This window comes from Gymnogyps californianus, chromosome 2 (assembly GCF_018139145.2).
Source record: "Gymnogyps californianus isolate 813 chromosome 2, ASM1813914v2, whole genome shotgun sequence".
Taxonomy (NCBI): domain Eukaryota; kingdom Metazoa; phylum Chordata; class Aves; order Accipitriformes; family Cathartidae; genus Gymnogyps; species Gymnogyps californianus.
In genome coordinates this window covers 140,274,348-140,302,169 of record NC_059472.1, presented here as the reverse complement: position 1 = coordinate 140,302,169, position 27,822 = coordinate 140,274,348, and the positions used below count along the sequence as shown (strand labels likewise).

The window sequence follows — 27,822 nt, the reverse complement described above, 5'->3', positions numbered from 1 at the left end:
CCTGATGAATCTGAACTGTGAAGTGGGAAAAGGGAAGCATATTCCAGTGAGCGGTTGCGGTGCAGTTTAATCTTCCCATGTACCCCAACTGCAGATGCAGTCTGCCTGTTTAGACATCTGAAGCTACTGAAGTCTGTTGAATTTAAGCACAGAAAAACATACCTGATCCTCTGAGCTGCAGTGGATAAGCTGGATTTTAACCATAGCAATTGGGAACTTGGGGGGCGGGGGCTGGTTTTTGGTTGTTGGTTTTTTTTTTTTAATTAGTGTCTTAGAACCCAAGTTCTCAGAAAAACCTTGAAGTGTTCATCTGAGAATCCAAATCAGAGGGCATTTCTGTGTCAAACAGGTATCTGCAGGTGGGTATGGCTCTCGGCGTGCACAAACCCCCGGATTGCAAGTAGGGGATTTTTGGTATCTATCTGCTTCAAGAAGACCGATGCCAGGGAGGCTGGAGAGGGGCCAGGAGGAAGGAAGAGGCCTTCCTGGGGGGGCGGGAGACTTTGAAGTGTGACCCCGAGCAGAACCGGGGTGGGAACGGCGGGAGCGGAGGTGAGGGGCAGCCGGGGCGGGCAGCGGAGTGCAGCGGCTGCGGAGGCAGGGAGGGGAAGGCAAGGGTCAGGGAGGAGGGCGTGCGGGCAGGGAGGCTCCCAGCAGCGGGGACAGCAGCGCCGGGAGCTTGGTGCTCGCTGGACAGGTTGCAACAAGCAGTTGGGGGAAACCGGCTGTGTTTTTTAACAGCTGGTTTGACATGATGAAGGCTGAGCCCTGATCACATGCCCTGGGGGATGCAGCGGCTGAAGTATCAGCCTAGGAATCAGGAGACCAGGGTTTTATTCCATCATCATCAGCTATTTCAGGAGTGACTTTGGGCAAGCAGCTGATGTGCTTGCGCCTTGGTCTCCCCACTGCCAAAAGATGTTGCTCACCTTGATAGCCCCGAAACTGAGACACTAGAAGAGGAAGCCTCTACTCTCCCAGTGTGGTAGGACAAAAACACTGAAATTAAAATATGGCAAGTTCAAAACTGTCAGAGGGAATTCCTTTTTCGCACACGCTGATGCAAATCAGGGCTAACGCCAGTGACTAAGGTGAACTGGCGTCAGTGGGAAACAATTAAAAGTGGGGTCTGTTCAGTGCCCATGTAAGTAATAAGCACACACTCATAGGGCCCTGACGCAGCTATTCTTCTGTAGTTTAATTTTTTAATAAAACAATTTTTTGCCTGCCTTTTTTAAGAGAAATGTTGAAATGAACCTTGTCTTATGTAAAATGCATTTGCCACATGGCTAATGGTTATTTTTAAAGCGCTGAGCAAAGTGTATGCATGTGTGTGTCAGGGAAACAAAGAGAGGGAGTCTTTGTGTATTTGCTGTGGTAATTGTTTATGAATATAGTTGTTTTTTCCAATTATCCTTGTAATACATCAGCAGTCCTGTCTCCATTTCTCTCTGTTGAGATTTGTGTATAAATGTAGAGAGAGGTTTGTGTATAAATGCAGAGATTTATGCTCTCAGATATTTCAGTTACAAAAGTATATGCTACATCTTAAGCCTTGATTTTTATTCATAAAGTGCCACAGAACACAGAGAGAGAGATTTGCGGAAAGATGGAGTTAAAAGTTAAACCATGGTCATGCAAACAACTATGTGGCCATACGGCTAATTTCAGGGCCTTGGACTGAAATGTTGTTTCATATCCAAAACATAAAGGAGAAACTCTGAAAGGCCAGAACTCATGCTAATGTGTGCCAGAGAAGTTAAGCTCAGAGTCAGGGCTGGAGAATTTGACCTAAAGCATATTAGTGTGGCTTCACGGACGGAGACACAGTATGGAAGTAGAGAATTAATTTCTTCCACAATAGCAACATTTTGTAATCTTGCTCAAGCAAAAGCACGGTGGAAAATAGGAGAGGTGGCCTGTGGAATATAAAGTCATTTGTACTTGGAATAAATGAGTCTACGAGTGAAGTCCTAGCCCCTATATGTCAGCAGTAAAAATCCCACAGAATTCATTTGGTCTACATTGTACTTAAGGCTTTACGTACCTAGTGCCCAGCTGAGGCAACCATCTTGTGTGATTGACCTCCAGATCAGGCACTGTGTAAATGCCAGATACATCATCTGTGTGCATGTGTGTGTGTGTGTGTTTAATGTGAAAGCGGCTTTTGTTTTACAATTGCTGCTAGTGCCATAGGTTGTGGGGACTGGTTTTCATTAACATACTTAGGCTTTTGTGATTTAACACTATTACATGATCCGAGTGTTTGAAAATGACTTCAGCAGGCCCAATCCACAGTCTGCCACGTGTCTCAGTGCCCTTTCCCAGGGCAGGAGTCGTTTCACACTGCTGGCACGATGTGATTTCTTCCAGCAGCACAGCAGGAAGAAATCCTTACAGGTTTCAGAGGTTGTGAAAACCTGCATGGTTTAGCAACCCCTTCTTCATCCACAGAAACAAAGGGTCTCCATTGCTTTCTTCCTCAAGGATAACACCACTGCAGTTATACTGTAGCAGCATAGTTTAAATTTATGCTATTTGATTTCCGAGCTAGAGGTCTGTAAATACTGCTGTAAGGCTTCTGCTGTTCAACCATTATTTCATGTTGGCATTTTTATTTGGAGGCCCAACGATGGCCAAGAAAAGGAAACTTCTGTACTTTTCTTTTTGTGTTACATCTTCCAACTGGAATATTTTCAAGCACAATAGAATTGAACATGAGCTTTGGAGAGGGAGGAAGAGGAGAAAAGGGAATCAGCTAGAAGAGATGATGACTCCAGTGGGTACTCTGCACTTTAGTTCTCTGGGGACTGAAAAATGCTTTCAACCAGTGTGATGTTGCAACAGTCCAAAAGAGGAGAGAAAAATCCATGTCTGGTCTAGACCGACCAGAAACTAAAAACAAGGGACACTTTGAATTCTGAGACTCTCACCACAACTGAAAACTGTGCTCAGGCCAAGTAACTGGAAAATCAGTTTCTTGGGTTAGAGAAATGCTTCCCTGAAGTATCAGAGGCTACTTTCCATTTTAATTGGTAGAGAAATGATTATATTCTGAAGCATTGATTCTAACACTTGAACCAGTGCAAAGGTTTGCAATCAGGGCTGTGAAGAGATTTGGATAGTTTCATATGGAGCTTAGTGAAATGCTACAGTAAAACAAATTTTTCTGTGACATTTTCTTGCCATTTGGCTGTGATAGTCTATCATTTGTCACAAAATGGAAAAATAAGATCTGTCTTCATAATGTACCAAAAAGAAGTCTGACTGCAAACACAAGTCAGGAAGAGGCATAGGGACTGGAGCTGAGTGGTGAAACCCTAGATCAGGAGATGGTTATGAGAAATCATATACCAGGAGACCTGAGAATCCCCTGGCCAGGACTAATTGAATGTGGTAATTGTTAAGGAGAGCTTTAAAAAGAAATGTTGAGTAAAAATTACTTACGAGGTGCTTGTTTTAAGAGGGAAGTGTAGTAAATTTCAGGACAAATTTTTAAGTGGCAATACTACAGGCACAGCCTATGCTGTAGGCAAAATAAATTTTCTGAACTAAATGACTCCTCTCAGTCAGCCAGGCTACAGTGTTTGTTTTGGGGGTGAAATATGTATTTCCTTCATTGCACTGGTGCAAGGATAGCTGAAGCCTGAGAGGAGGACTCTAGGGATCTGGTTGTAATGCCTGGCAATAGCACCTGCTCCTTATGGGATGAGGGGTGCAGCTTTGCAGAGGTTTGCATTGCAGAACAAGGGATGGGATCAGAAAACCCTTCTTAGATGTGGCAGAGATATGTGAGTAGTACTTCATTTTGCAAGAAACAAGAAAACTTAGGGCTTTTCCTCTTAGTCCTGCACTTTTAAAACTTGTGTATTATTACTAGTCTACTCACTGTGGAAGATGTTAGGCTAAATATGTTAATTCCAGGGAAAAGTGCTCTGCAGTCTTCTGGATTAAAGTGATATATGTGTCAAACATTATATTATTTTATGATTAAATTTTAAAACAATATTTTCTTCAAAAAGATTCAGTCAATATACTTGAGTCTGGCAAAAGTAATATGACTCATACGGCCTGTATTTTATCAATATGTGAAGCCTCTCTTTTACAAAAGAGTACCACAGCACTTCAAGATATCAAAAAGTCAAGGGAGTTTGAAGATGCTAGGCAGTCTGTTCTTGTAGTGCTGTGATTTATTCTTGCTCTTGCAGAACTGCAGTCAAAGAATATACAGATAGACCATTTTCTTCAGACAATTAAAAAACGTATAGGTGGAAGGTGAAGGAAGAATGTCACACACAGGCTTCTGTTCAAGTCTTTTAGGTGCTGTGGCCATATGATAGTTCCAGACATTCGTTCATCCAATTTTACTCTTTCTTTTCCTAATGTTCTCTTTTCATCTGACGGCTATTAGAAAGCACAACTTCTCTGTACTTGTTCATAAGGACAAGATGATCTGTTGGGAATGTGCTGTATCAGGGATGGGGAACTCTAGAAGGATGACCTGCAACTGTTTAATATTCCTGCAATGCACATTTAAGTATCTTTCTGGGTAGGTGGCAGAGATAGATACCTTGCATGCCTATGATTCTTGCATGCGAATAAGCTTGCAAGCTCAGGCTCACATGAAATTCTCATCTGAAATTTGTTGCCTGTTGCACGGAGCTTAGGCCAAGATCTGTTCACCTCTGGGTTTTTTCAGTATTCAGCACTGAGTAGTCTTCCCTGCTTTGGCTAACTGAAATACATTTTAGGAGGCAGCTGCCTATTGCCAAGAAGAGCCCGCATGCAAGAATATTTCCATCTGGGATGACTAACATGTGCCCAATGTACGTCCAGTCTCACATCCCACTCTGCAAACAAAATCCACTGATGAATTAATTCTCTTCTTGCTTCAAAGGGCAGTCAAAACATGAAAGTGAAAAACTGGACATATTTCAAAAAATTACATTATATGAAAAATAGGTCATTCAGCCAGATCGCAAATCATAGATTTTCAAAAATGTGAAATGTCAAGCAGTCCTATTTGAAAAAGTATGTGTTCCCTTACTTGTTGCGTATTTTGCTGGTGATGGAAAGAATGATGGAATGATTCAAAAAGGAAGGACAGTGTTTTAACTCCTTCTCAGGATAATGCCAACAATATTCAACTTGTTTGATCCAGGCTTATGTCAATATAAACATGATGCATTTGTCCTTGCTCAGTTTGTAGTTCTTTCATAACAGAAACAGCAAAATTAATTTGAACAGTTGTAAATATAAAAGTGATACAACAGTTTCTGGTGTTTCACAGCTGCAAATATCAAGTCTGCTTCTTGTGAAGACAGTTGATTTTATTGAATGTGTCATATGCACGGCTGATCCTTCTCATGCACTGAAGGAATGTCGATGCTGATATAAAACCCCATATAATAACCAACTGGCTTCTCATGTATCAGTGACTCAGGCAATAAAATATATAATTGTGATGCTAATTAAATTGCTATTTCAAAGATATGTCTTTAATAAAGGGATTGTTTGTACCTACTCAGAATTAAAAACAGAGCTGTCAGTCTAATTCAGTATAGTTGTCAATACTAAAATAAATACAGAGAAGCTGCAACTTCTTGGCTAGTCTCAGAGGTGCAGGTCTGAGGAGGTGCAAGTCCTCCACCCAAGAAGAATGCACAACATGCTGCCTGCTGTTTAACTGGTGGTACATATATTAGCAGAGCAGAGGCCTATAATTACATAAATCCTCAAAAAAATTAGCTATTTAGTAAACTATTTGAGCAGTACCAGTGCTAACTGCCTAAAACTGGCAATCCAAAACTCAGACAACCAACAAAGAAAATGTTGACCCAAGCAAAACAGTATTCATCTCAAGAATTAAAACCCTAAGCCAGTGTCATGTGCAGTCCTCTCAGATGTAATTATTGTATTCTAGTTTGTCCTGAATGTGCCTGGTATGTTTTTATACGCTGTAAAAATAAATACAGTGATTTAAAACCCTGGAAAGTCCAAGTAGGTAATAAATAGTCCAGCTCTGTAGAAATGCGGGGTCTGACTTTCTGGGATCATCTGTGCTCTCTCTGAACATTTGATCCAATTCAGCACATCTGGGCATTTCTTCTGCAGGTGCCAAGGAGTTAGCCACGTGTTTACAGGGCTTCCCCCTCCATTTATTGCAATTGCAAAGTGATGATCCATCCTTGTGGAGGCCAAGGCAAAGGCCAGGCTTAGAGCAGGCTCACTGGCGCTAGTAGTTGGGCAACATTTGAAAATTAGTAGTTTACATGCAGATTAAACAAAACCAGGTTTGTAGGGAGAGGTCGTACTTTTTATTAGAGCAACTTCTATAGTTGGAAAAAACAGGCAAGGTTTTAGACAGACAAGACCACTTCTGGTCTGGAACAGAAGCAAGAGTGTTCAAGCTAAGTACAAGCTGAGAACAATTGCTCTGCTTTTACTTCATCATGTTAAACAAAGCACTGTGAGGACTGATTGGCCACCTCCTAGAGCCTGGAGAGTCATCAAGCTCTGAGTTAAGAAGAAACGGTATTTGGTCCAGCTATGTCAGTCTATATTCATCCCACATATGGCTCCACCAGCTTCAGCAGACAAACATCTTTAACCTAAGCATTTAATGATCATTTTCATTGAGGAATTGTTTTTTTACAGTAAAAGGCAGGGTGGCCTTAGTGGGCAGGACTCTAGGCTGAAACTCTGAAGCCAACCCTCTATTCTTCACTCAGCTGCTGGTCTACTGAGTGATCTACAGTGAGTGCGTCTGTCTGTCAGCTTCTGCGTGGTAAATGGGTATAATAAAACTGGCCTCCTTGCAAAGTCCTTTGAGATCTACAAAGGAGAAGTGTTACACAGCAGCTCTACACTTCTTCATTACTAGCTCTTTTTCATGTGGTTCCTGTAATAGACATTTGGGTTCTGATTTAGATCTTCTGAACAGGGTGTAACACTACTGGTGCTGGTAACAACTCTGTGTTTGCCAAATGTGACTAGAAGACTCCTGCTACTGTGATGTAAGCAGTTAAAAAGTTATTTCTCTAAACTTCCCAATGTCAGATATGCTCCTAAATAGGGAAAGGCTGTTTGTGTTCAGGAACTAGAGAAGTGTCTTCATCTCCGGGACAATTACTGCAATGGCACATCCAATCTGAGTAGGCACACGTGGAAACAAATAACCATGTAGACGCTCACAGATTCTCCAATAAATGTACAATAAATGTTATCTTTTTCACATTTAAGTAAAACACAGGAAAATGAATGCCAATTTTCCATTATTCTGTAATGTATATGTATGTGCACAGTCAAATGTACAAATGCATAACCATGCTTAGGCACAATAGCAAATGTATGTACTATGAACATGTGTAAGTATGCATACATTGGCATTAAATAGTGCACAATACAAAAAAAAATATGGCAAATAAACATTCAGGTTGCAAAGCCAAGCAACATTGGGTATTCCAGAATGCAGGTTTCCTGGGCATCCTTAATTAGCCCTTTTGAATATGTATGATGATACAGTTTTAATTACATGGTGATGTGTAGGGTTTTTTTCCTTAACAGATTCTTGTTTCAGCCAGTCAATGGGGAGGCATTTTTTTAGCACTTGTGGTTTCTATCTGCTTCCATTCGGTGCTCTGGCCTCAGATCTCATGTTAATGCACATGGTCCAAGTGTTACACTGAACGCAGAAAACATTAATCCCCTTCCAAGCTTTTGTTTCTCTATTGCTCCCATGACAGCATGTTAATATGCCCCAAATCGTGATGAACGTATCTCTGCAACACATGTATGCAGGGTGAGAATACTATTATCTTCACGATATTGTTGCCATCATGCAAAAGCACTGAAGCATGGTGGGAGAAAGGACAAAAATGTTGGAATGACAACTTTCAGTGAAAGCTGAAAGACAGAGAATTGGGAGCTTTCGCATGCGTAGCATTTCCCTAGCACCTTCTCCACTCAAAGCACAGGGCCAGTTGACTTCAGCTCTCAGCACTTCTGCATTTCAGGCCCCAGGTGTCTCTTGTTGAGCACCCAGAAAATGAGGCCAAGCACTCAACAGGGAGGAAATTCCAGAATGATGTCATCATGCCTACACATGGGGAGGGGGAAGGAGCTAATCGTGCCCAGGCAATCCAAATTCTGGCATTTGCTAACATTTTAGCATTTGGCTCACAACCCTATCATTCTTTTAGCTGAGGTTCTCTGTGTATGTGTATACATTTCTCTCTAAATAAATAAGGACATCTGAACTGTGTCTAATCTGCTAAAAACTATTGCACTGCCTTCTCAGTAAAACTAATTTATTGATGTGTGCCTTGGAAAAAGGCATGCCATGTGTTACAATAACCTTTACTTATTTTTTCTGCTGCAATTAAATCTAGAGAAATCTAGGGAAACTTGGTTTTGATTGTTCCCAGAAGAGGAAGGAAGGGAAATAAAGAAGATCTACCTCAATAGGTGCTGAAGTATCAATACATCCTCCTGCTCCAGCTGTGCCTCAGCCATTCATTCCTACTCTGCTTTAGAAGCAGGAATGGGCTACAGGCAGGCAAACAATCTGACACTCAAAATCAGGGGGATCAAGGAATTCTAGGGGACAGGGATAAATTTGCTTCACTTCAGTTTGAAAACCCGCTACTAAGTCTCAAGTTCTACATTTGCTATATTGTCCCTATCCATTACCAAATTACAAGTGAGGCATTAAAAAGCATAGCATGCTGCCTTAAAAATCCTAAGATTTTCAATTAAATATTGGTTTATTTTTTGTTCGCTGCCTGCAAGTTTTCTCAAACCCTTCCCGTTCTGAAACTTCCCTGTACAAGCTGACAGGTTGGAAACAGGTTAAAAATAGAAGCTGAAATCCATATGTAAACAGCTGGCTCCAAGAGCTGGTGCTCTAGGGAACGAAAACTTGTAATGCAAGACTCACAAAACTCTTGTGGGAGTTGGCTTCATTAGGTATCTACCATAAGTGTGTCTGTGTGCATATATCTGTACACCGTTGTGATCCTATCTGTGTGTGCATATGTACCTGAGATTAGCAGAGTATTCACTCCCTGCTGTGCCGGTCACTCCTCTGTCTTCTCACTCTTCTCATCTGTTCTTTGAAACTGGGAGTGCCTCTCTCTTTCATACATCCCCATCTCCGCTAGTGCCGCAGATCAATGGCAGAAGGACCTTTTTTTACCCCTCCTATGTGTGTACAGCAGGAGAGCTTTTCTCACTGACTCCCTGCTGACTACGTTGGATGTTATCTGTCTTTCAGCCAGTGGACAGAGCAATGTATTTACCCTGCCGAACTGAAATGCCCTGGCTTGCTCTCTAAAAGCTCTTCTCTATAGCCCTTCTATATAGGGTACCTAGGGAACGTAATTGTCAAGTGAGGCATCAAAGGGAGGCATCATGAATATCCTACCTTTTCCCCACTCCAAGTTTCATGGTCTGAAAAATCCCTGATAAAGAGGTGGCATTCGTTAGTAGTGCTTTTAATTCTGGAAATGCCTCCCCATCCATGCTGGATTCCTCCTCCCTTCCCAGCCTGGGGAGCACATGGTTATCATTCCTCCCTGACGGCTGGGGAGCCAAGCTTTCCCTTTCTCCTCGCTGCAGTCGCTAGCGGTAGGGGAAGCGACGGCAGATCTTATGCCAAGCTTTCCTCGTTTTCCCAAGAGGGAAAAGCCTATCTGTCCAGGCTGAAACACTTCCTTACAGTATGTGGCTAAGCCATGCTCTCCAGCCAAGATGTCAGCTAGCAACATGCGCTCTGTGGGCTTCTGAGGGGAGAAGTCCTAGGGTAGGCAACGTGGTGGGAATAGTATGGTGCCTATTACGTTATTGAAAACAAAATACAGCTGTGTGTTACTGTTGGCTGAATGCAACCTGTCAGCACCAACATCTCCCCAAGAAGCCAGGACTGATTGCAGCCAGCCTTCACAGGAGAAGGTGCCAGTAGCCGAGCAGTTGGAGAAGCATGACATGTTGGAGAAGCATGACATGTTGCCCCCTGCCCGCTTCCAGGCTGTGTTAATGCAGCAGTGTTAGAGCAGGGAGTGTGCCTGGAGAAGCGCCATGTCACGAGGAACCGTGTGGTGACAGGCAGATTGCTCAGAAAGCCATGAAGGAACTGCAGTGGTTTGCTGACGGCTGAATGCCCTGGGGCTGGGACAACATGCGTTCTCTCATGCGATGGACCGACCCAGGGCACCAGTGGTGCTTGCTATGCCTTGATGGTATGTCAAGCTCCAGAATCACTCCAGAATAATTCCTCCATAGCCCACAGATTTGCTCATGCTAATTGTTAATGACTGTAACTCACTCTTTTAGGACCAGGTCTATTTTCAGTCTTTGTAGTTCACTGAATCTAGAAGGCTGGGCGTTCTTACCCTCTCATGAGTGTGACTGGGTTGGGTGCTGGCCCTGGGCACTGGAGAATGAATCACGTTGCTGTAGCTGGGAAGAAGTAATGAGGGTTAGGTAGGCTTTGAGCCATTTTGGTGCATCGCTGTCTTTCCAGCTCTGCTGTATTATGTTTTGGTCTGGACAATCAGAACCCTTGTAACTTCAGACAGACATCAAGGAAAGGAATGAATGGTTTGCCCTCCTGAATAAAATGAGAACATGTGAATGTGGGGAGAGAGGGAAAGGGAGAGGGGCATTTGCATAGGTCAAGAAAGGTCATTAAAACATCTGGCAGTAGTAACTGACATGTGTCAAATTTTAGTGTTCATTAAATTCGTATTAATGCAAGAATGGTTCTTAAGCTCCAAATGCCACTTTTGGTTGCCATGTTCCCCTAGTTGATGGTGATGACTTTTCAGAACTGTACCATGCTTGTTTGCTTGCTAGTGGCATCTGACCTGAGGTCAGATTTCTATTTAACCCCTTCCTGCAGGTCAAAAGACAAATTAATCTGGTGAGAACTGAATTGGAAATGAGGTGTCTGGATAGCAGGTGTCCCAACCATGGAATAGCTGCCAGGCTGAAACATGTTTGCATCTGTTCTTATGCCATCCAAGAAGTCATCTCCGAGGTCAGGGAGATATTCAGCTGACATCTGAGATGGGAAGTTGCCACAGGGAGCACAAGTGGCAGGTGCCCTGTGTTAGCAGATTATCTTGCAGTCTGGGGGGAAATGTCTGAGAGTGTCACACTGAGTGTAAATGTAGATGTTTCCATTTATTGTGCACTTAGCTTTACCTATGTTTACTACCAGTTTATAATCGTAAAGAAGATACACAATTTCCATCCCCCTTAAAGAGGAGAATCTCACGAATCTTTTTCTTCTTTTTTTTAGAGGATGAAGATGATGAAGAGATGGTGGAGCCAAAAGCACAGGATGACTTGGAGATGGAAAATCAAGACCAGAAGCAGGAAGTGAAAGAAGGTACTTTAAAAAATGAAAAGGACTTTCTTACAGCTTTAAAGGACTGAATCCTGCAAGTAGTTATTCTCATAGGTAGTTTCTATTATTGAGAACACTGCAAAATCGAAACAGTCACCAGTTTTATTGATTCAGAACCACATGAGTGGCATAAAAGCAGAAAATTGTATCCCAGCGACCCAGCTGGTAGGTCTGAGAAGCTTGTGAAAGGCACAAGGCTTCAGCTGTTTAGAAGAAGCAACATATCCTCATAATTTGGGAACAAAGTAGAGATTCTTGGATTCCAGGACTGGTGTTTACTTGTCCTCTCGCTCAAATAGCCTGCTTACATGAAAGATTTAAAACGCGAATGCCAAGCATTCCAGCAGCTCCATAAAGTTGGTTGGTCTTCAGAGGTGCTTAGAGCCTGTAACTGTCTGCCTGCTTGAGAGGGGCAAACTTAAACCTAGTGGTGGTCAGGAATCCTCCAGCAGAAAACCATTTCACTGGAAAATGTTGACTGTCAAAATCAAAATTTTTTGTAGGAGCTGCCCCCAGGGAACTTAAGCTCAAAGCTGAAGCCAGGCAGGTCCAGCCCTTCTATCCATTTCTCTGGATTGAGACACTCTCCTGGGTTACAAGAGACAAAAATTGAGGTTACTGCTTCTTTCTGGTGCAGACAAGAGACACATGTCGAAGTGGTGCATGTCAGCACTGGACACAGTAGATAGGCTGGGTGTCTCTTGTTTGCTTCTCTTGGACCCGTTCTAGCTTTCGTAATTAGAAGAGGGATGTGAAATTTGGTCTTCCTCATCTGGGAATTTACTAGAACATTGGCTATTCTGGTGTGTCGCCTTGAACAGTCAATGCTCACCCCTGTGTGGAGTGGGGGAAAAGAGCTGAAATATCAGCAGCTCCAGTGTGAGAGGAAATGAGTTTCTTCTCCAGCATTTCTTAGCTCTGTATTGCCGGGACTGCTCACAACGCTGTTTACCCTCTTGGAAGGTAACTTACTTCCTCAGGTAGGGCCTAAGACACTTCTTGTTATGGTGATCATTATCAAGATGATTCTGTGACCTTGACTTTGTTTTTCACAAGATAATCTCACTAGGAGAAAAATACGGAGTCATTTTACAGAGAAGCCCATGAAATCATTAACTGTGAATACAGCAGTGGATGCTCCTTTCTCATCCAGGCGAGCGTGGCATGATTTACATCGGTGTCCAAAAAACCTGAGTCTGGTGTATAGTGCCCACATTCTCACACACTGAAGTGAGTTGCAGTACCAGCCATGCTGTTCTGATTATAAATTGACCTTTCTTCCCTCTTAAGAGCATCATAGAAATCACCCATGCCATAAATCCTGCAGTGTCCATTGCTCATTAAGTCCTTGTAGAAACATGGAGGGGGGAGCTCACTCCTCCTGCTCCTCATCCTTCTGCTTCTCCCACTGCCCCCAGCCACTGCTGCCGTGGGCAGAGGGGAGCAGTGGTGAGAGCAGGAACAGGAGTCACACAAGAGTCTGCAAAGACAGAACTGAAGACATGAGCAAGAAACATGGCAACATAGAAAAACTTACTTTTTCCTGAAAATTACCCTTCCTCCCAAAACTGTGGGGTCAACTCACATATAGGCTCTAGCAGTCACTGGACCTAACACAGTATCTCTTTTACTGATAACAGGAAGCCATAAAACCCGCTATCACTGCACCCAGTGCATAAGCACTGTCCCGAGTTGCTGAATGTCTGTCTAGTATTCAGCTTACAGCTGATCCCACCCCCATTTACTTCCACATAAAAGTAATGCTAGCGTTTATATCTGGGGAGAAAGCACAAACTCCTGCATGAAGAGAAGAAAAAATCTAAATACATTCCTGAACTGATTTATTTCACTTTTTCGTGGGCTTTCAAGTTAGGCTTTTATGTACTTTGCTCACCAAGCGCCACTGCCAACATCTTTTATTTCTTTGTTGTGTTTTAGTCTCGGGGCAGTGCTCCCCTTCCCTGCCTAGGAGACCCCCCAGGAACGGCAGATCAACTGGGCTAGTTTAGCGCTAGTGTCAGACACACAAACTGCAGGCTGTAAAAGCAAGGCACAGCTTGTTTTAGCAGAACCGGCTTTGTGAGGTGCTAACACTTGACTGGGTTCAAAGACGAAGAAAACATGCTCATTGCCTGATAGAAAGTGAACTTGACCTGCAGTACATGTTGTGACGGATAAAATAGTGGCGTGCTGATGACTGGCATTAAATGCTGTGAATCAAATGAAGCAGTTGTCCCCAAATTGACAGGGAACCAAGTCCCATTTTTTAGCATTTGGTGTTGTTCTCTCCCTGTTGACTTTAGCCCTTTCGCCAATAAAATCCCGTTTTCCTCTCTGTTGTAATCACCCTTCTCATGTTCTGAGCAACATTCAGAGTTTGAAGCCATCGTTTGTGTTTCATGGAAGTGATTAAAACCATGTTACAAGTCAAACAGGAGTTTAGAAGAACATTTCCTGTCGGTGCTGCACTCTGTGTGCCTACTCAGAATTAATAGCTTTTCTGCAAATTAGCACATAATGGGTTAAAAGCATGTTTATGTTGGCATTAAGTACTCTGGCTTCTTTTTCTCTGCAAGGCAAGACAATATTTTGCAAACTTTTTAAAGAATCTCTAATAGATATTATAGTGGCGCCATTCACACTGCTATATAGTAGTTAAGGCTGTGTCAGCACTTCCATTATGAATCCTGTTTTTCAGGGATTTATAACCCAGCCGTAAAAATTTGCTCTGGGCTGAAATTTGGTTTCAGCTCAGGGAGCACATTTTTTAACAGATTAAAAAAAATCAGCATGGCCTTTTTTGAGTTATAGGAGTGTAAGGGAAAAAAACCATGGGAGAGAGAAGTGCGGGGAGAGAAAGGCAGACAATTTTTTCATGAATATAACTCAAAAATAGGTCAGGATGAAAAATAAAGCTTGGATCCAGTCTGTTCAGTCTCCCTCTCCCCAAGCCAACAGGACAGGAGTGCTCTATTTTTATAATGGTATTTTAAGAGGAAATGTGATTTTTTTTTCTCTGTGGTTTATAGGTAGTCCAATGTAATTCTACAGACATTTATTGCATGCTTAATTTCCTCATCTTCCCCCGCACACCCCAGAGTTGCTCTGCAGGGTTTGGTGGGATTATTCAGCAGTCACAGCTGTTTGCAGGGTCTGACCCTAGCTCCGGACCTGTCTCAGCACCACCGTAAGGCACACAGTGCACCTGCAATAGGGCAGCCTGTATGGCACAACACCTCTTGCCGCACTTCAATGCCATGGAGGTGCTAAGGGCAGAGGAGCAGCTCGAGCCCCCCACAATGTTTCTGGAGTGGGAGGTGAACACTTGGCTTGTTGACTGTTTGAAGGATATGAAGCCTTCAGACCCCCTTGTGTTTCTTCCATGGGACTGCCTGTTGTCACCTGTGTCTCAGGTGCATGGTCTCCCCATCGTTCTTGGAAGAGCTGAGTGTGGGATACCTGCTGGTGAACTGGACTGGGGCTCTGCCTGTTCCCAGCCTCTCCTGACCACGTAAACAAGAGACTGGTCCCAAACTGTGGCATCAAGTGGGTTGGGGCTTTCCACCACCAGAGAGCTCTGGAGCTCCACCTAAGGCACCTCTTTGTGTCAGTAGAAACCACATAAACAGCAGGACGGGCTGGGTCTTGAAAGTGGGCCTCAACTTGCATTTGTCTGAAGCCATGGATATATCCACAGAAACTTGCATGAAAGGCTGTGATGGGGGAGGCTGGGATCTGCAGCTTCAAAGTACTCCTGTGCCCTTCTCTTGCCCTGGCCCTGCGCATGGGGCTCAGGTGTCCACGCAGCAGGCTGCAGTGGGGGAGATGGTTTAGCTCTCGACAGCTCAGGCATCAGTATGGGAGAAGCAGGACAGGTTGTGGTGGGGTTTGTAATAGCCTGTAATACCACGGTTTCACTGCCACCGACACCACAGCGAGCTCGGGTGTGCCAACCCATCCTGATAGCCCGGCTCAGGCGTGCTCAGGGATGGTGCTCAGCACGGCCCTCAGAGACACACGATCAATGGGAACAGCCCTGCCTCACACAGATTCGAATTTAAGGCTCTGGACCCTGCTACTCCAGAACCAAAAAATCCCTAAATGCACCTTGAAATCTCCCTTTATATGTTCGGCAATTATGCCATGCAGGGGCTTGCGTTTTAAACCCAACACAACCAAGATATGACATATATCAAACAATGATATGGCACATATCAAACCAGGATATGGCATATATCAAGCCTGACATGAAAGTGAGAAGCACAAGAAAAACAGGAGGATTGCAGGCTGTCGGCAGGCAATGACTAAAAGCTGCTGAGAGCTGCTTAGCACCTTGCGGTTCTCACGCTGTACGTTTCTACCGTCCTCAGTCGTCAGCACATCTGAAGTTTACATGGCTTTAAATACACACTGAAAGAAATAATACAGCTCTTAAAAGGGTTTTACTAATCTCCTTCTGTCTCTCGTTATATCTCTGGGCTCATAACAAGGCTGCTTCCTGCTTTACTGTTTTTATTAGTTCACCCTTTCTTTCATTCACTTACTCCTTTTGTTCTGTTTTTCTTTTTTTGCCTTTAATGGACTTCATTTCTCTTGTCAGGTTTTTACAATTGCTGAGGTTCCAGGAGAATATTTTTTATATTCTATTATACTTATTTAAATGTGGGTCTTTTTAATGTTTTTTTTTTTTTAAATATCTTTTTGGCTCCCTTGGGAGAAGACTCGAATCCTGGTATTTAAATATTTGTGAATTTGATCCTGCACTGTTATCACAACTATTTATATTATATTTACTACAAACGTGCTTCTGCCGGATAAGAACAAGTCTGCAGCATTTTATATCTTAGTTCCTAAAGATCCAAGGAAATGTTTTAATATCAAAATTTTTTTTCTGTTTTGTCCAAAGAAATTTGTGGACAAAGGACCTGATGTGAAATATGGTATTTCTGAGGATCATGTTAAATCACATGAAATAATAAAATGCTCTTATTTTTCATAAATAAGTGTTGAATAAATCAGTTGTTTTCATGTCACGTTCAATTTTTGTTACATATTCTAGACCTTTTTGTTCATGCACAAGTGTACAATGTCTTTCATTACGGATATACCTTGCATTTTCTTCTCCTGCAGTGTCCTCCGTCCATATATAACTGCACAGTGTTCTAATTTTAAAGGTAAATTCCACTTTATTTTGTACAGTGTTATACATTAACATGAGTACAGGGCTTCTTTGATACATGTTGTTGACCTCATAACCCCAGAACCACCCAGACAGCACTCTGCTTGTGGCTACGCGATCCCATCGATGCTTCAATGGGTGCACGGACAGATGGGATGCCCAGTGGCCCTGTTAGGCAGAACATGGTGGCTGCATCATGGGTCCTCTTGCCATGAGCTGTGCGGGGCCAGGGGTGGGTTCAGCTCCTCCAGGCGAGAAGCAGAGCCCAGGCACAACAGTTTATTACGAAGCCACGGTATAGAAACAAGAGCAAAGTATAGGTCTTCCTTTGCAGGAGCTGTCATTGCACTCCAGGCAATAAGCACGTACCTTTTAGCACTGGTAAGCGAAGCATCGCGCTAGGCTTTGTTAGACACAGAAGGTTAGATGTGGTTTGTTTGGTTTTTACGCCAGGGAGAGCAGATACTTGAAGGCAAATGCTGTATTCTTACAGGGAATTTCTGAAGATATTGTCACATCACATAGGTCTCTGTGACAAAACAAAACAAAAAATACTTTGATCAGCTACTTATGTTTCTCGGAGTTTTCCTTGAAGAGAGCCTGTGTCTCTTGAAAGCTGAGATCAAAGTAACTGTAAGCTCCCAGATAGGAAGAAAAATTGCAGAAAATTACATAGATTCTTTTTATTTTATTCAAGGTAATGGACAGACAGGGAGAAGGAACAAGGGGAAAATGGAAGTGGCTCTGAAAGATAAATGGTTAGAAAATCTTCATGTTTGAAAGAACAAGCCTGTCTGTTTTGGGTTTTTTGCTTATACTTCATGTATTTGCAGTAGTTACAGCAATGTTTTACACTGGAAAAAGTAATGATGTTAACATTCTTGTAAGAAGAGATTGCCTCAAATAAAACTTCAGAGGCAGACGAATGAAAGAAGAAAATAAGGGTAAAATATGAAGCTTAGTATCACCAGGGGGCATCTGGTGTGTCAGTCAGATGAATGAGGTAAGCTGATTTATGCCCTACAAACTGTAGCCAAGGTGTTTCTGATGCCGAAGAGGGTTTAATAGACTGCTGGCCTCCCACAGATCATTGCTAACTGCAAGGGAGATTTTGCTGAGGTAGAACTGCAATCGTGTGTCTCCATTGCTTGTGAACACTCCACAGCTCCCAAGCTGTTTATTTTTTGCCTTTTCCCTTTCTATTGATTTTTGGTTGTATTTTCTTTGCCAGTTATAGTCTGCAAATGGCCGAGTAATAAATTTATATTTCCAAGCTGTAGAGAGGATTTGATTTAGCAAATAATTTTTACCATTTGGAGCAGTTTAAAATGAGTTTTCCAGTTGCCTTTGCAGTTATTTTCTCCCCTTTTATGCCATTTTGCTGCATTGTCATGCTTGTTGTCTTTGATTCTCGGAAAGCAATGCTTTAGTGGTGACAGTGGGATATTGCCTCATTACAGGCTTCCTTGCCAGACGAGTTCCCTTAGTGCCAATTACTATTCAGCAGTGGATGCTGCAATAGGTCAACCTGTACTTTTTGCTAGTCATTCTTTTTTTCACATGCATTGCTTCTGTCTAAAGCACTTAGAGGCAAATTGTGCTCCCGCCTTGGTAATTGTCGCTCTGCTATTCAGGGGGACCGTGCGGAGGGACGTAGATATTCTCTGGATGTGTAGAGCTCCACAGGGACCACTAACCTGGTGGTAGGAGGCATATGGCCAAGGCCATAGGACATCATCAAAGGCTAAAGTTTCTAACTTCTTAGCTGCTCTGTCTCCTGAGGGCCAAATTGCTCCTTCACCTTTTGCATTTTTCCTACCCTCTGTGTTTAGCCCAGGTGTAGTGCAGACATTTTGTCTTTCAGAGCTAATGCTTTGACCAGTTGAGGCAAACCTAAGCATGGTGATAACAGCCCCTCCCAACCACAGGGAGTGCTCTGAAAGCAAGTACACTGAAAATTGAGGGAGCTGAGTACTGCAGTAATGCTGACCATGTCACTACTCCTGCCTGGTGTTGCGCCTTTCAATCCGTCCTTGCCCCTGGGGCTGGTGGTGGCGTCGTACTTGGGCACCAGAGCTCACGAATCTAGTGTGAACCACAGGAAAATCAGATGGTGAGCAAGGGCTACATCTCCCTGATAGCTGAAAGAAGCTGTGTGGCATGGCACAGCAACTGGAAAATAATTTCGAACTGCTACTTTAAACTGTGTCACTCATTGTTTAATTAAACATTAAGATATGTATGACAGGGCTGGGAGTTAAACTTTGATGCATACTGGGTGTTCTCTGAGGCACCGTGATGAATTATCTTTTTTGGCTGCTGGTGTTTTAACCCAATATGGCCTAGGGAGGTTGCAAGGTCATTTTCACAAGTGAGCACCTCAAATCTGTAGTGTAAAGCCAAATGCAGGAGACCTTTGATCGCCAGTTAAACTCTAAGTATGAGTCTCTGTAATTTTGCAGTAAATCTGTTTATGATATGTTGTTTGTGTACCTAATCATAAATTTGGAACAAAATTCTCTGTTAGCATAATTCCTATGATGCCAACAGAGCTTTTCACACTGGGAATTTAAGCTAGTTGCAAGGTTGGTTTGGTGTAACTGTGAAGATACTAACGGCATTTTTTGAAATACAAGTAATTCTGAAATATAACTAAAATGATGGTTTAAAAGCACATGTGGGCAAAGGCATAATTGATATACAACATTGCCACAATATCAATATGACCCTGCTAGTGTAATTGAGAGCAGAATTTTGCACCGTAGCAATAGCAGCATCCCCATGTCCTTTCCCTCTGATGCTCACGTTTGAGTTGGAATTTATCAACAGGTCACTAAACTGATGGAGACATAGCATTGGTGCATCCTGCAAAGATAGTATTTTTCAGATAAAGGGCCGTACTGGAAATATTGGTTTGGAATTAAAGGTTTAGTATCTCTGCATATGTGTAAAGAAGCAACTTCATCTCATGGGGGCCAGACTATCCTGACTGGTGCCCGAGACAGCTCCTACCCCCTCCCAGGGCAGCTTTGGCGACAGCTCAGTAGCATTTGTTGCTCTGGCTCTTAGGATTCCTCTGCAAGGAATAAAAGTGCCTTAAAGAAACTGGTGTTTGGTCGGTTGCTTTCAATTTTGCTGCCTCAGAGAATATCTTTGGTTATTTACTTCATTGCTTTGCAAAAGCTCTAAAGCAAAGACAGAATTTATCAGTGACACCAAGGAGAAATGGGAAGAAGTGAAGGGAGAGATTATGTGAGCCCTTTTAATACAAAGAACTGTAGTATAAGTTAAGAAGATTATTTTATCTTTGGCTCCTCTGACAGGTCCCCTGTTACATAAGTGTTCTGCTTTTTTGAGTTGGGTATTGCCTAAACGTCAGTCACAGCCATTTCCTGAAATAGGAACACTGAGTTTATTTAATTTGGGGGGTTTAAGTATTTTCCATTTCAGAATAATAAATATATAAGATATAGGATCTCTTCTATGTAAATGCTACATTCTGGGAATATACAGGAGTATGTTTAGATATACTAAAAAATTCTTAGTCATGATTTTAAGAGTAAAGCTTTGATTTTTGTCCTGACATTGCTACGGCAAGCTTTCATGTCAAAAGAAACCCACTGAAGATGTTGATTCATTGGAAAGGGGTGAAATGTCATACTGTTAACTACATCTTTTCATTTTCCAAGCTCCTCCTAGAGAACTGACAGAAGAAGAAAAACAGCAAGTTCTCCATTCAGAAGAATTCCTGATATTTTTTGACCGGACAATACGTGTAATTGAGCGAGCTTTGGCTGAAGATTCAGACATCTTCTTTGACTACAGTGGCAGAGATGTAGAAGAGAAAGATGGGTCAGTTTGGGGTTTTTTTGCTTTTATAAAATAAGCTTTATAAAAAGAATTCCAATGCCAGGAAGCCTTAATTTTAAAACTAAATTAAACATTTTTATAGTTAAGGTTAAAATCTCTCTATGAAGGCCTGCGTCACTTTGTTAGCTGAAATTATTTTGTAAAATAGCTTCATGCTTTATTGCTCTGGGTTTTTTTCTTTGACATATTATTCAGGTGGTTTAATTTTTTGTTCCATTTTTGGGATGAAATTTCAAATTCTGAAGAAATAATTGAAATGGATAAATGTGTGTATACACATGTATATGTAGATGTGCATGCGTGCATTCCAATGGTGTACGCCTGTGTGCTTATATCATGATATTTTTACAAATCCAAATTACTGTTGTTTATATTCTACTACTGCCTCAGGTCTGTAATGGATCCCACTATGCATTGTGTGGATGAAAATGATGATCTCCCAAAGTGTTTGCAATCTAAATGCGTAAGACGAGAGGTGACAGGTTGTGTATTCAGCAATTGATAGGGGAGTAGAAGCAGCAAAACTTGTTAGTAGGAGAGGCAGTATTTAGGTTTCAACAGCTGTGTATCTGTTGAAGCCTCATGGCAAATCAGTAGCTGTGTCGCACTGAAGTTACTTACTGGAGGTTACTCTAGAGCATCACCCCTGTGGACCGGCTAAATGCATCAGTGTGGCAGCGTTGGACCACCACCGAGCTTCAGCCCATCCTAATGGTGCCAGAAGGCATCCACCATCTCCATCGCTGGGAGGAGGTGCGGTACCTTTAGGATTTCAGGAGTCAAAAATAAGAGAGATTTCATTATAGCTTGGAGGTGAAGATTCAGAAAAGGGGGAGCTGAATGCTAGGGCCAGGTTTGGTCCTGAAAGACAAAGGTGGCAGAGGTGGCCCAGGTGACCCAGAAGAGTCAGGAAGGCAGTGGGAAATTAAGAAACGTGGTTTTGTGGAACAGATGTAAAATTTGTTCCTTGGTGCAGATCCATTATCAGCAAGACAGTCAGTGACAGCAATTAAATCAAGGTGGCAGACTTCCCCAGGCTGGGCAGAGATTTGAGAAGAAGTAGTCAGAAACTTTTGCATTGCTTTTCACAGCATTTGAACCCTGGTACTTCAAAAACTGTCACTTTGCTTGAATTCACACAGAGACGTTCAAGCAGGAGCTAACCTTTCCTTTAACCGTCAATTTTATGATGAGCACTGGTCGAAGCATCGTGTCGTCACCTGTATGGATTGGTCTCTTCAGGTAAGATGTGAAGCCAGGAGATATGTTTCCGTATCCCTTCCAACTTCTCCCTAAAAAAATACGGCCAGCAGCAAAGCATTGTCATATTGCAAAATAAAACTGACGATAGAGCTGCTTAAGCTTCCCAAAACCGATACAGCCGCATCAGCAAAGCACAGAAACCAGGTTCATTAGTTACTCCGTTGGAGAGCTGGGATTAGCACACGCACACATCATCACAGGTCCTGTCAAATTGATTCGGTCCCAGTTTTGCTACAGCCCCCCTCATCCTCTGTGCTTCGTCCCTGTTAGCATGTTCTTAGGTTCCAGCCTGGATCAAAGCAGCTGGTTTCCCTGGGGAGAAAACCAGGGAGACTCTGCTCTGAGGTCCGTAATACAGATATAATGAAACTGCTCCAGGAGGACATAGACTTGAAAAACGCGAATGTGAGCCAGTCTGCCTAGTTGGCCCCAAACCCAGCCTCAGGCATGCCCTGGTGTGTCCAGAGCCCTGGTGCAGCCTGGTGTGGGTAGCAAAGGTGCTATAGATGTAGCTCAGCCCAGTGCTAAGAACAAGCTTTGCTTAGCCTAATCTTAGAAGTAGCTGCTCCTTCTGCACCATGTTAGATGTGCATGTGGACACAGCATGTGTTTAAGGCCAAGTATGTAAATGGTGCGTGCGGGCTGGAGAGAGGCAGTGGATAAGGAGCGCAGTGACTTTCACATCCATCCTTCTCTCCTTCCCCCTGAAATGGCAGCAGGGCTGCTTCCATCCCTCCGGGTACTTCTCAGGTAAGGTGGCAGCTGACTGCATGGAGGACGTGGCAGGCAGCAGGGAGGAGAGATGTTGGAGAGTCCCACCGAGCGTTGCTGGTAGGCTGCGCGGGTCTGGCTGTCTGACCGGGTGTGGTGCACAACAGCCAGCTGCAGAGAGGCTTCTTGTAATATCCAGCTCGCGTCCCGTGTGTGAAATGAAGGGTTTATCCCTTTGCTTTCATACAAAATATCAGCTAACAACAGGTATGCACTGGTGTGACGTGGGTGGCCTTTAAGCACATATGGATTTCCACAGAAATCAAATATAAGCCTGAGGAAACACTTATCTTAGGTTGTTCACTTGTTCAGGGGCTGGAAATTACATGGAATTCTTATCTGATATTTTCCTAACAGGCAGCTCTTACTGTATTCCCAGGGCAGCAAGAAAAAAAGCCGCCTCAGAAGAGCACTGCCAAATGTAATTGCTCAGCCCCTGCGGCTCGCAGGCATGTTCTGCTTCCCACCTCTTTGTTCCAGGGTGGCCCCTCCGGCCTTCCCCTCCGTTAACTCCTCACACTCAGCTCCCTGGCACCCCAGCGGGGGCTTCTCCGCCCCGGTGGCTTCTCCGTGCCGGGAGGCTTTTGTGCGCCACCCTACGCTAGCTTGGGAGGAGGGATTTGCCTCCTCTCTTGCCTGCTTTGAGGTATATCATGCGGCAGGAGCTGGAGCCAGACGGAGGTATTTCACCTAACCACTAGCTCCACTTCTCACCCATACTCCAGGACATGGCAGTGTCCAGTATGCCAAACGATAACTTGAATAATCATGGGAACTGCAGAACACATTGCTCAATTTTCTGCGATAAAACTGTTGCTGCAAAACAGCCTGGAGGCAAATAGAAGCTTAATCAAACAAAGGACCTTGATGCATTGATTAAACAAGTTAATCTGTTTCCTAGTCACATGTAAAATATGGTCCCAAACATGTGGGATCATTCATACCATTAAAGCTAACCCACTAGCCCCTTGATTCTTTTGCAGAGCAAAGGGAAAATGGCTTAGATGCTTCATCAAGGATCTAAGGGAAAGGCCCAACAGACTGAGTGTAAACATAGAGAGAGTGGGATCACCTTGCTCTGTCCGTGAGGAGGTAACTTAGCTCATCTAAAGCCAAGAAAACCACAGTCTCAGAGATACTACTGTGTCTCTCTTGACTCTGAGGCAGCAGCCTTGAACGCTGTTTCCCACAGCGCCATTTCCACGTTGTTTTCAGTTGCAGTCACAGGACAGCTGGGCACCTGGTGAGGACTGAAATTCTGTAAATGCAAGTAGATTGAGTGAAGCAGTGAGTGTGCAATGGGTGGATTTAGGGTGCTGCACTTAGTTCTGTTTTTTTAAGAGTCAAAAAGCCTCATAATGGTGTTGCCCAGCTAGGTATGACCCCAGCGTCTATGTAAACTTGAAACTGTATTTCCAGTCAGATGCATAAACTGTGATTGCAAAACCTACGTATAGACCAGCAAGATTTGAGTCAGTGTTTGTTTATGGCCAGATGTGCTGCCAACCAGAACATGCTTGCTAAACTTTCCAGGAGCATGAACCAACCCCAAAGTGCCTCTAAACTGGTGCTTCAGACCTAGTCACATGCCCTAGCTGGCTGCAGTCATGCCGGTGGAAGGGCTTGTCGCTTCTGCCTGCCAAGGTATCTGCCCCTTCACGACTGTGAGCTCAGCTACTCACGCGAATGGTACCTAACCTGTTCAGCCAAAATGAGATGCCCTGCCAAGAGCCTACTGTGCACGCTGTTTACTTGGACCTGGGCCAAGGTGGGATGAAAAGGTTCAAAGGAGAAGCTGAGCTTGCTGTTCAGAAGTGGTTGTAATCTCTGCCGCGGGAGAGAGAGAGAAGAGGGGGGTGAGATGGATGAGAGCGGTGGAGGGCAGGCTGGCACAACTGTGTCCAGGGAGGTGGTGTCTCAGGTGTGGGATTAAACCACCCGCAGGTCTCCCTCAGTTCTTGAGGAGGGAGAAGAGGTGGTTGGTCTGCTGCATGCTCTAAATCCCATGTAAGTGATTTGGGTGCTAAATTGCCCTTACAAACTGTGCCAGCAGCCAGGGTCTGCCGAGATGTAGGTACAATCCAGTCAGAGCTGCCCCGAAATGGGAAAGAGGCGGCTATGGTGGCCATGTGTCATTGCTGGTTCTCCCACACATGGGTCCAGGCTCATTTGGAATGATGAGCTTGAATAGAAAAATCATCAGCTTCATGATATATTTTATCCATGGAAGTGTACACAAAGTGGGAAAGAACAGCTGCTGATGGCAAAAGTTATAGCTGTGCACATTATTTCTTCCAAATGGATTTTGAGGGCAGAGAGGTTCAAACCCCAATAATAATGACATAAAGGGTGGTGGGGTTTTTTTAATTGTTAAAATGCCTGGTGTGGACCAAATTCACAGCTCCCAATAGCACTATTGGCAATTTCTTTGTCCCACTTCCTTTACATCTACCAGCTGCACTGTTCCCCTATAAAGTGGTGAATGGTTTGGCAGGAGTTTACCTGGAAAAGACAAAAGTGACAATGATTTGTGGAGATCATTGAGAAATTTTGAGGGAAAGAATTCCTAGTTTACAAGAGGAGGGTGTGGGTCCTGTGGAGCTTGGGCTGCTGGCTCGTTGGTCTGCAGAAGCCACATGCTTTTCTCTGGACATGCCGTAAGGCCCACTGCCTTACTTTGACTATTTAGAGGGAAGGACAGAGGCTACCAGAGGTGCCTAGTGTCAAACATGTGAGAGCGGAGAACTGGGTGCTATTGTATTGGCAGAAAGTAATTGATGTTTTGTGGGCAAATTATTACTTCTCATGGTGTTTTGAAACAATACAAGGTCATCAACAGAATGTGAAAATCTGATTTTTCATATATGATATTATATGTGTGTGTATATATGTATATAAACAGAGCAAATACAGATGTGTGTGTTGCATATCTACTGCTATACAACAGTGGATAATGGGTGTACAAGAAAATATGGATCTGATTTTGGAGTGCTCATTGCATCAATCTTACTGAGTCAGTGGAATTCGAGGTCACCCTGTGCTTTACAAGATGACCTCAGCATCTTGCAAAATTGAGCTTCTGTGAAGAAAATGTTTTGTTTGCTATTTGAATTATCAAGAAGAGCTTTCAAGTTGATTCTACTCATAAGTGAACAGGAAGAGTGCATAACGAAATAAGAAAGAATAGTTTTCAGGGATGCTGAAAAAGCTGTGAATTTCAGAATAAAAGCAAGTCCATGCTATGGTCATAGTGTTTTTATTACCAAAATCAATTAAGACAATGGTTTGTCCCTGAAGAAATGGTTAAGCAAATACATTAGAATTACTCAAGCTTTCAGAGTTTTCCTCTTCCTTGCTTTGTATTCCCTTTATGAACATCCTGCTAGTTGTCTTTTCCGAGAATTGCCTGCAGAAAATAACATTGCCTTTGTGGTATCTGAGAATAACTGATAGAGAGCAAGGAGCAGGGGCTTTAAGGATGTCAGGGATGAGTAAAATATAAAACCAAAATGAAGCTGAATACTATGATTGGACTAGCGTGTATTATAATTAAAACCAGATTTTGCACATTTAGTGTAGATTATTTCTGTCTCATCTGATTTTGCATAGGTTCTTCATCATCCATGTTATTTCATTTGCTTTTTCTTTTTCTTTCTAGTACCCCGAGTTGATGGTTGCATCTTATAACAATAATGAAGATGCTCCACATGAGCCTGATGGGGTAGCCTTGGTATGGAACATGAAGTTCAAGAAAACCACACCGGAATATGTTTTCCATTGTCAGGTAAGACTGAGGAAGCCATTAATTTCATGCTAGACAAAACAGAGTTTACTACATGGTGCATCTTCCCACTGTTTGTATGAAGAGACTGAGGTTAAAAATAGGCATTTTTGGAAAAAGTACAAGCAGCAGTCCAGTGTTTTTAGAAGGCAACCAGCCTTCTCAAACAATACTGAAAGCCTGTCAGGGCTGTGTGTCATTCTTTGTCTATTTAAAACAGTCCCGAGGAGATTTAGTTTATAAAGCCCTTGCACTTATGAAGTAACTGTGGTGTACCACTTCCTCATCCAGGCAGCAACATATGCTTTCCCACCCACGTTAGCTTCCTTGCATCCTCTGCACTCCAAGCTGCCTACCCTTGCCTTGATTCTGCTCAATATCATGTTTTGCCTTTAAAATTGGGAAGTACACTTTGCATTTCTGGGCATGCGTCTTTTTTACAGCTTGATAAAAACAGTCTCGATTACAAGGACTACTCCACCAATTCCTGTTTGACTGTCCTTTAGGTTAGCAAACCAGTGTTTCACTTCACTCAATGTTACTTTATGACCATACTATTTTATAAGTTTATGGACAATTCAAAAATAGTTGGGTGTTTTATTTCTATAGGTCTGTTTACTCCTCTTTTGCCACTGCTTTTGTGTGTGAAATGGCACAGCCTCATATTGACAGAAATGTTCTGCTCATTGGCTGTATCTCCATCAAACTGTCCAAACTGTGGAACAGGGCTTGGGCCAAATTTCCAACCTCTTCATTAATATCCTTCTGTGGTAATTAAATACAGGACAGTGGTATTCCAAAAGCCATATGGAAAAGTTTCAGCAAGTAAAACTTAACAATCAGAGATTAGTAAAATGCAGATTATTCTGCGGTAAAAATTGCTTCTCTTGGAAGGATATGTATTACCTGGCTAATTGTGTAAGCTAAGTGTCATTTTACATTCAAGGACCAAACATCTTTTTGAACTAAGTTAATGTTTGGACTTGGGTACATTATCAGATGTAACATAGTGGGAGGGAGTTGCTGGAATTGAAGTTACTGCTTCAACCCGATTAAGTAACCTTTAATTCTGGGCATGTTTTTCTAATTTGCTATACTGAAAAACAACTTCACAAGGAGTCTAGGCCTGCACAGCAAATATGCCATACAGATTTATATACATATATATGTATGTGTGTGTGTGTATTACCTTTGAAATGAGAACTTGTATTTTTCTGGATATCATATTCGGCAGACTGATGTGTTCTTTCAGACTGCTTAAGATCTTAGCTCAAATCCCATGTTCAAATTCTTCTAGGAAGTACATGCAGCTTAATGTTTTAAACAAAATATTCGAGAGAAGAGATTGCCCATCGCATTTTCAGGAAGAATAATCCTTAAACTAGATTGATTTTGTAAGATAATAACCAGATTCAGGGTAGCCTTTCTGAGTACATGAAGGGAAGGCTGACTACAGACATAACAATGTGCTCAGTTAATTAAAAATTCTATCTAGTTTTAAAAGTAGGTACACTTAAACAGGGGAGATGTGACTCACTAGACTGAAAG

The 27,822-nt window shown here is 42.9% G+C and overlaps 1 protein-coding gene across 1 annotated transcript in view; it reads left to right on the top strand.

Annotated features, from left to right (window-relative positions):
• Positions 1–27,822, top strand: part of DYNC1I1 (dynein cytoplasmic 1 intermediate chain 1) — a 194,600-nt gene that overhangs the window by 93,529 nt on the left and 73,249 nt on the right. Inside the window, exons 7-10 of the mRNA XM_050890826.1 lie at positions 11,303–11,392; positions 20,279–20,441; positions 21,602–21,701; positions 26,152–26,277. Of these exons, the coding sequence (XP_050746783.1) occupies positions 11,303–11,392; positions 20,279–20,441; positions 21,602–21,701; positions 26,152–26,277 (479 nt within the window). The remainder of the gene's footprint in view (positions 1–11,302; positions 11,393–20,278; positions 20,442–21,601; positions 21,702–26,151; positions 26,278–27,822) is intronic.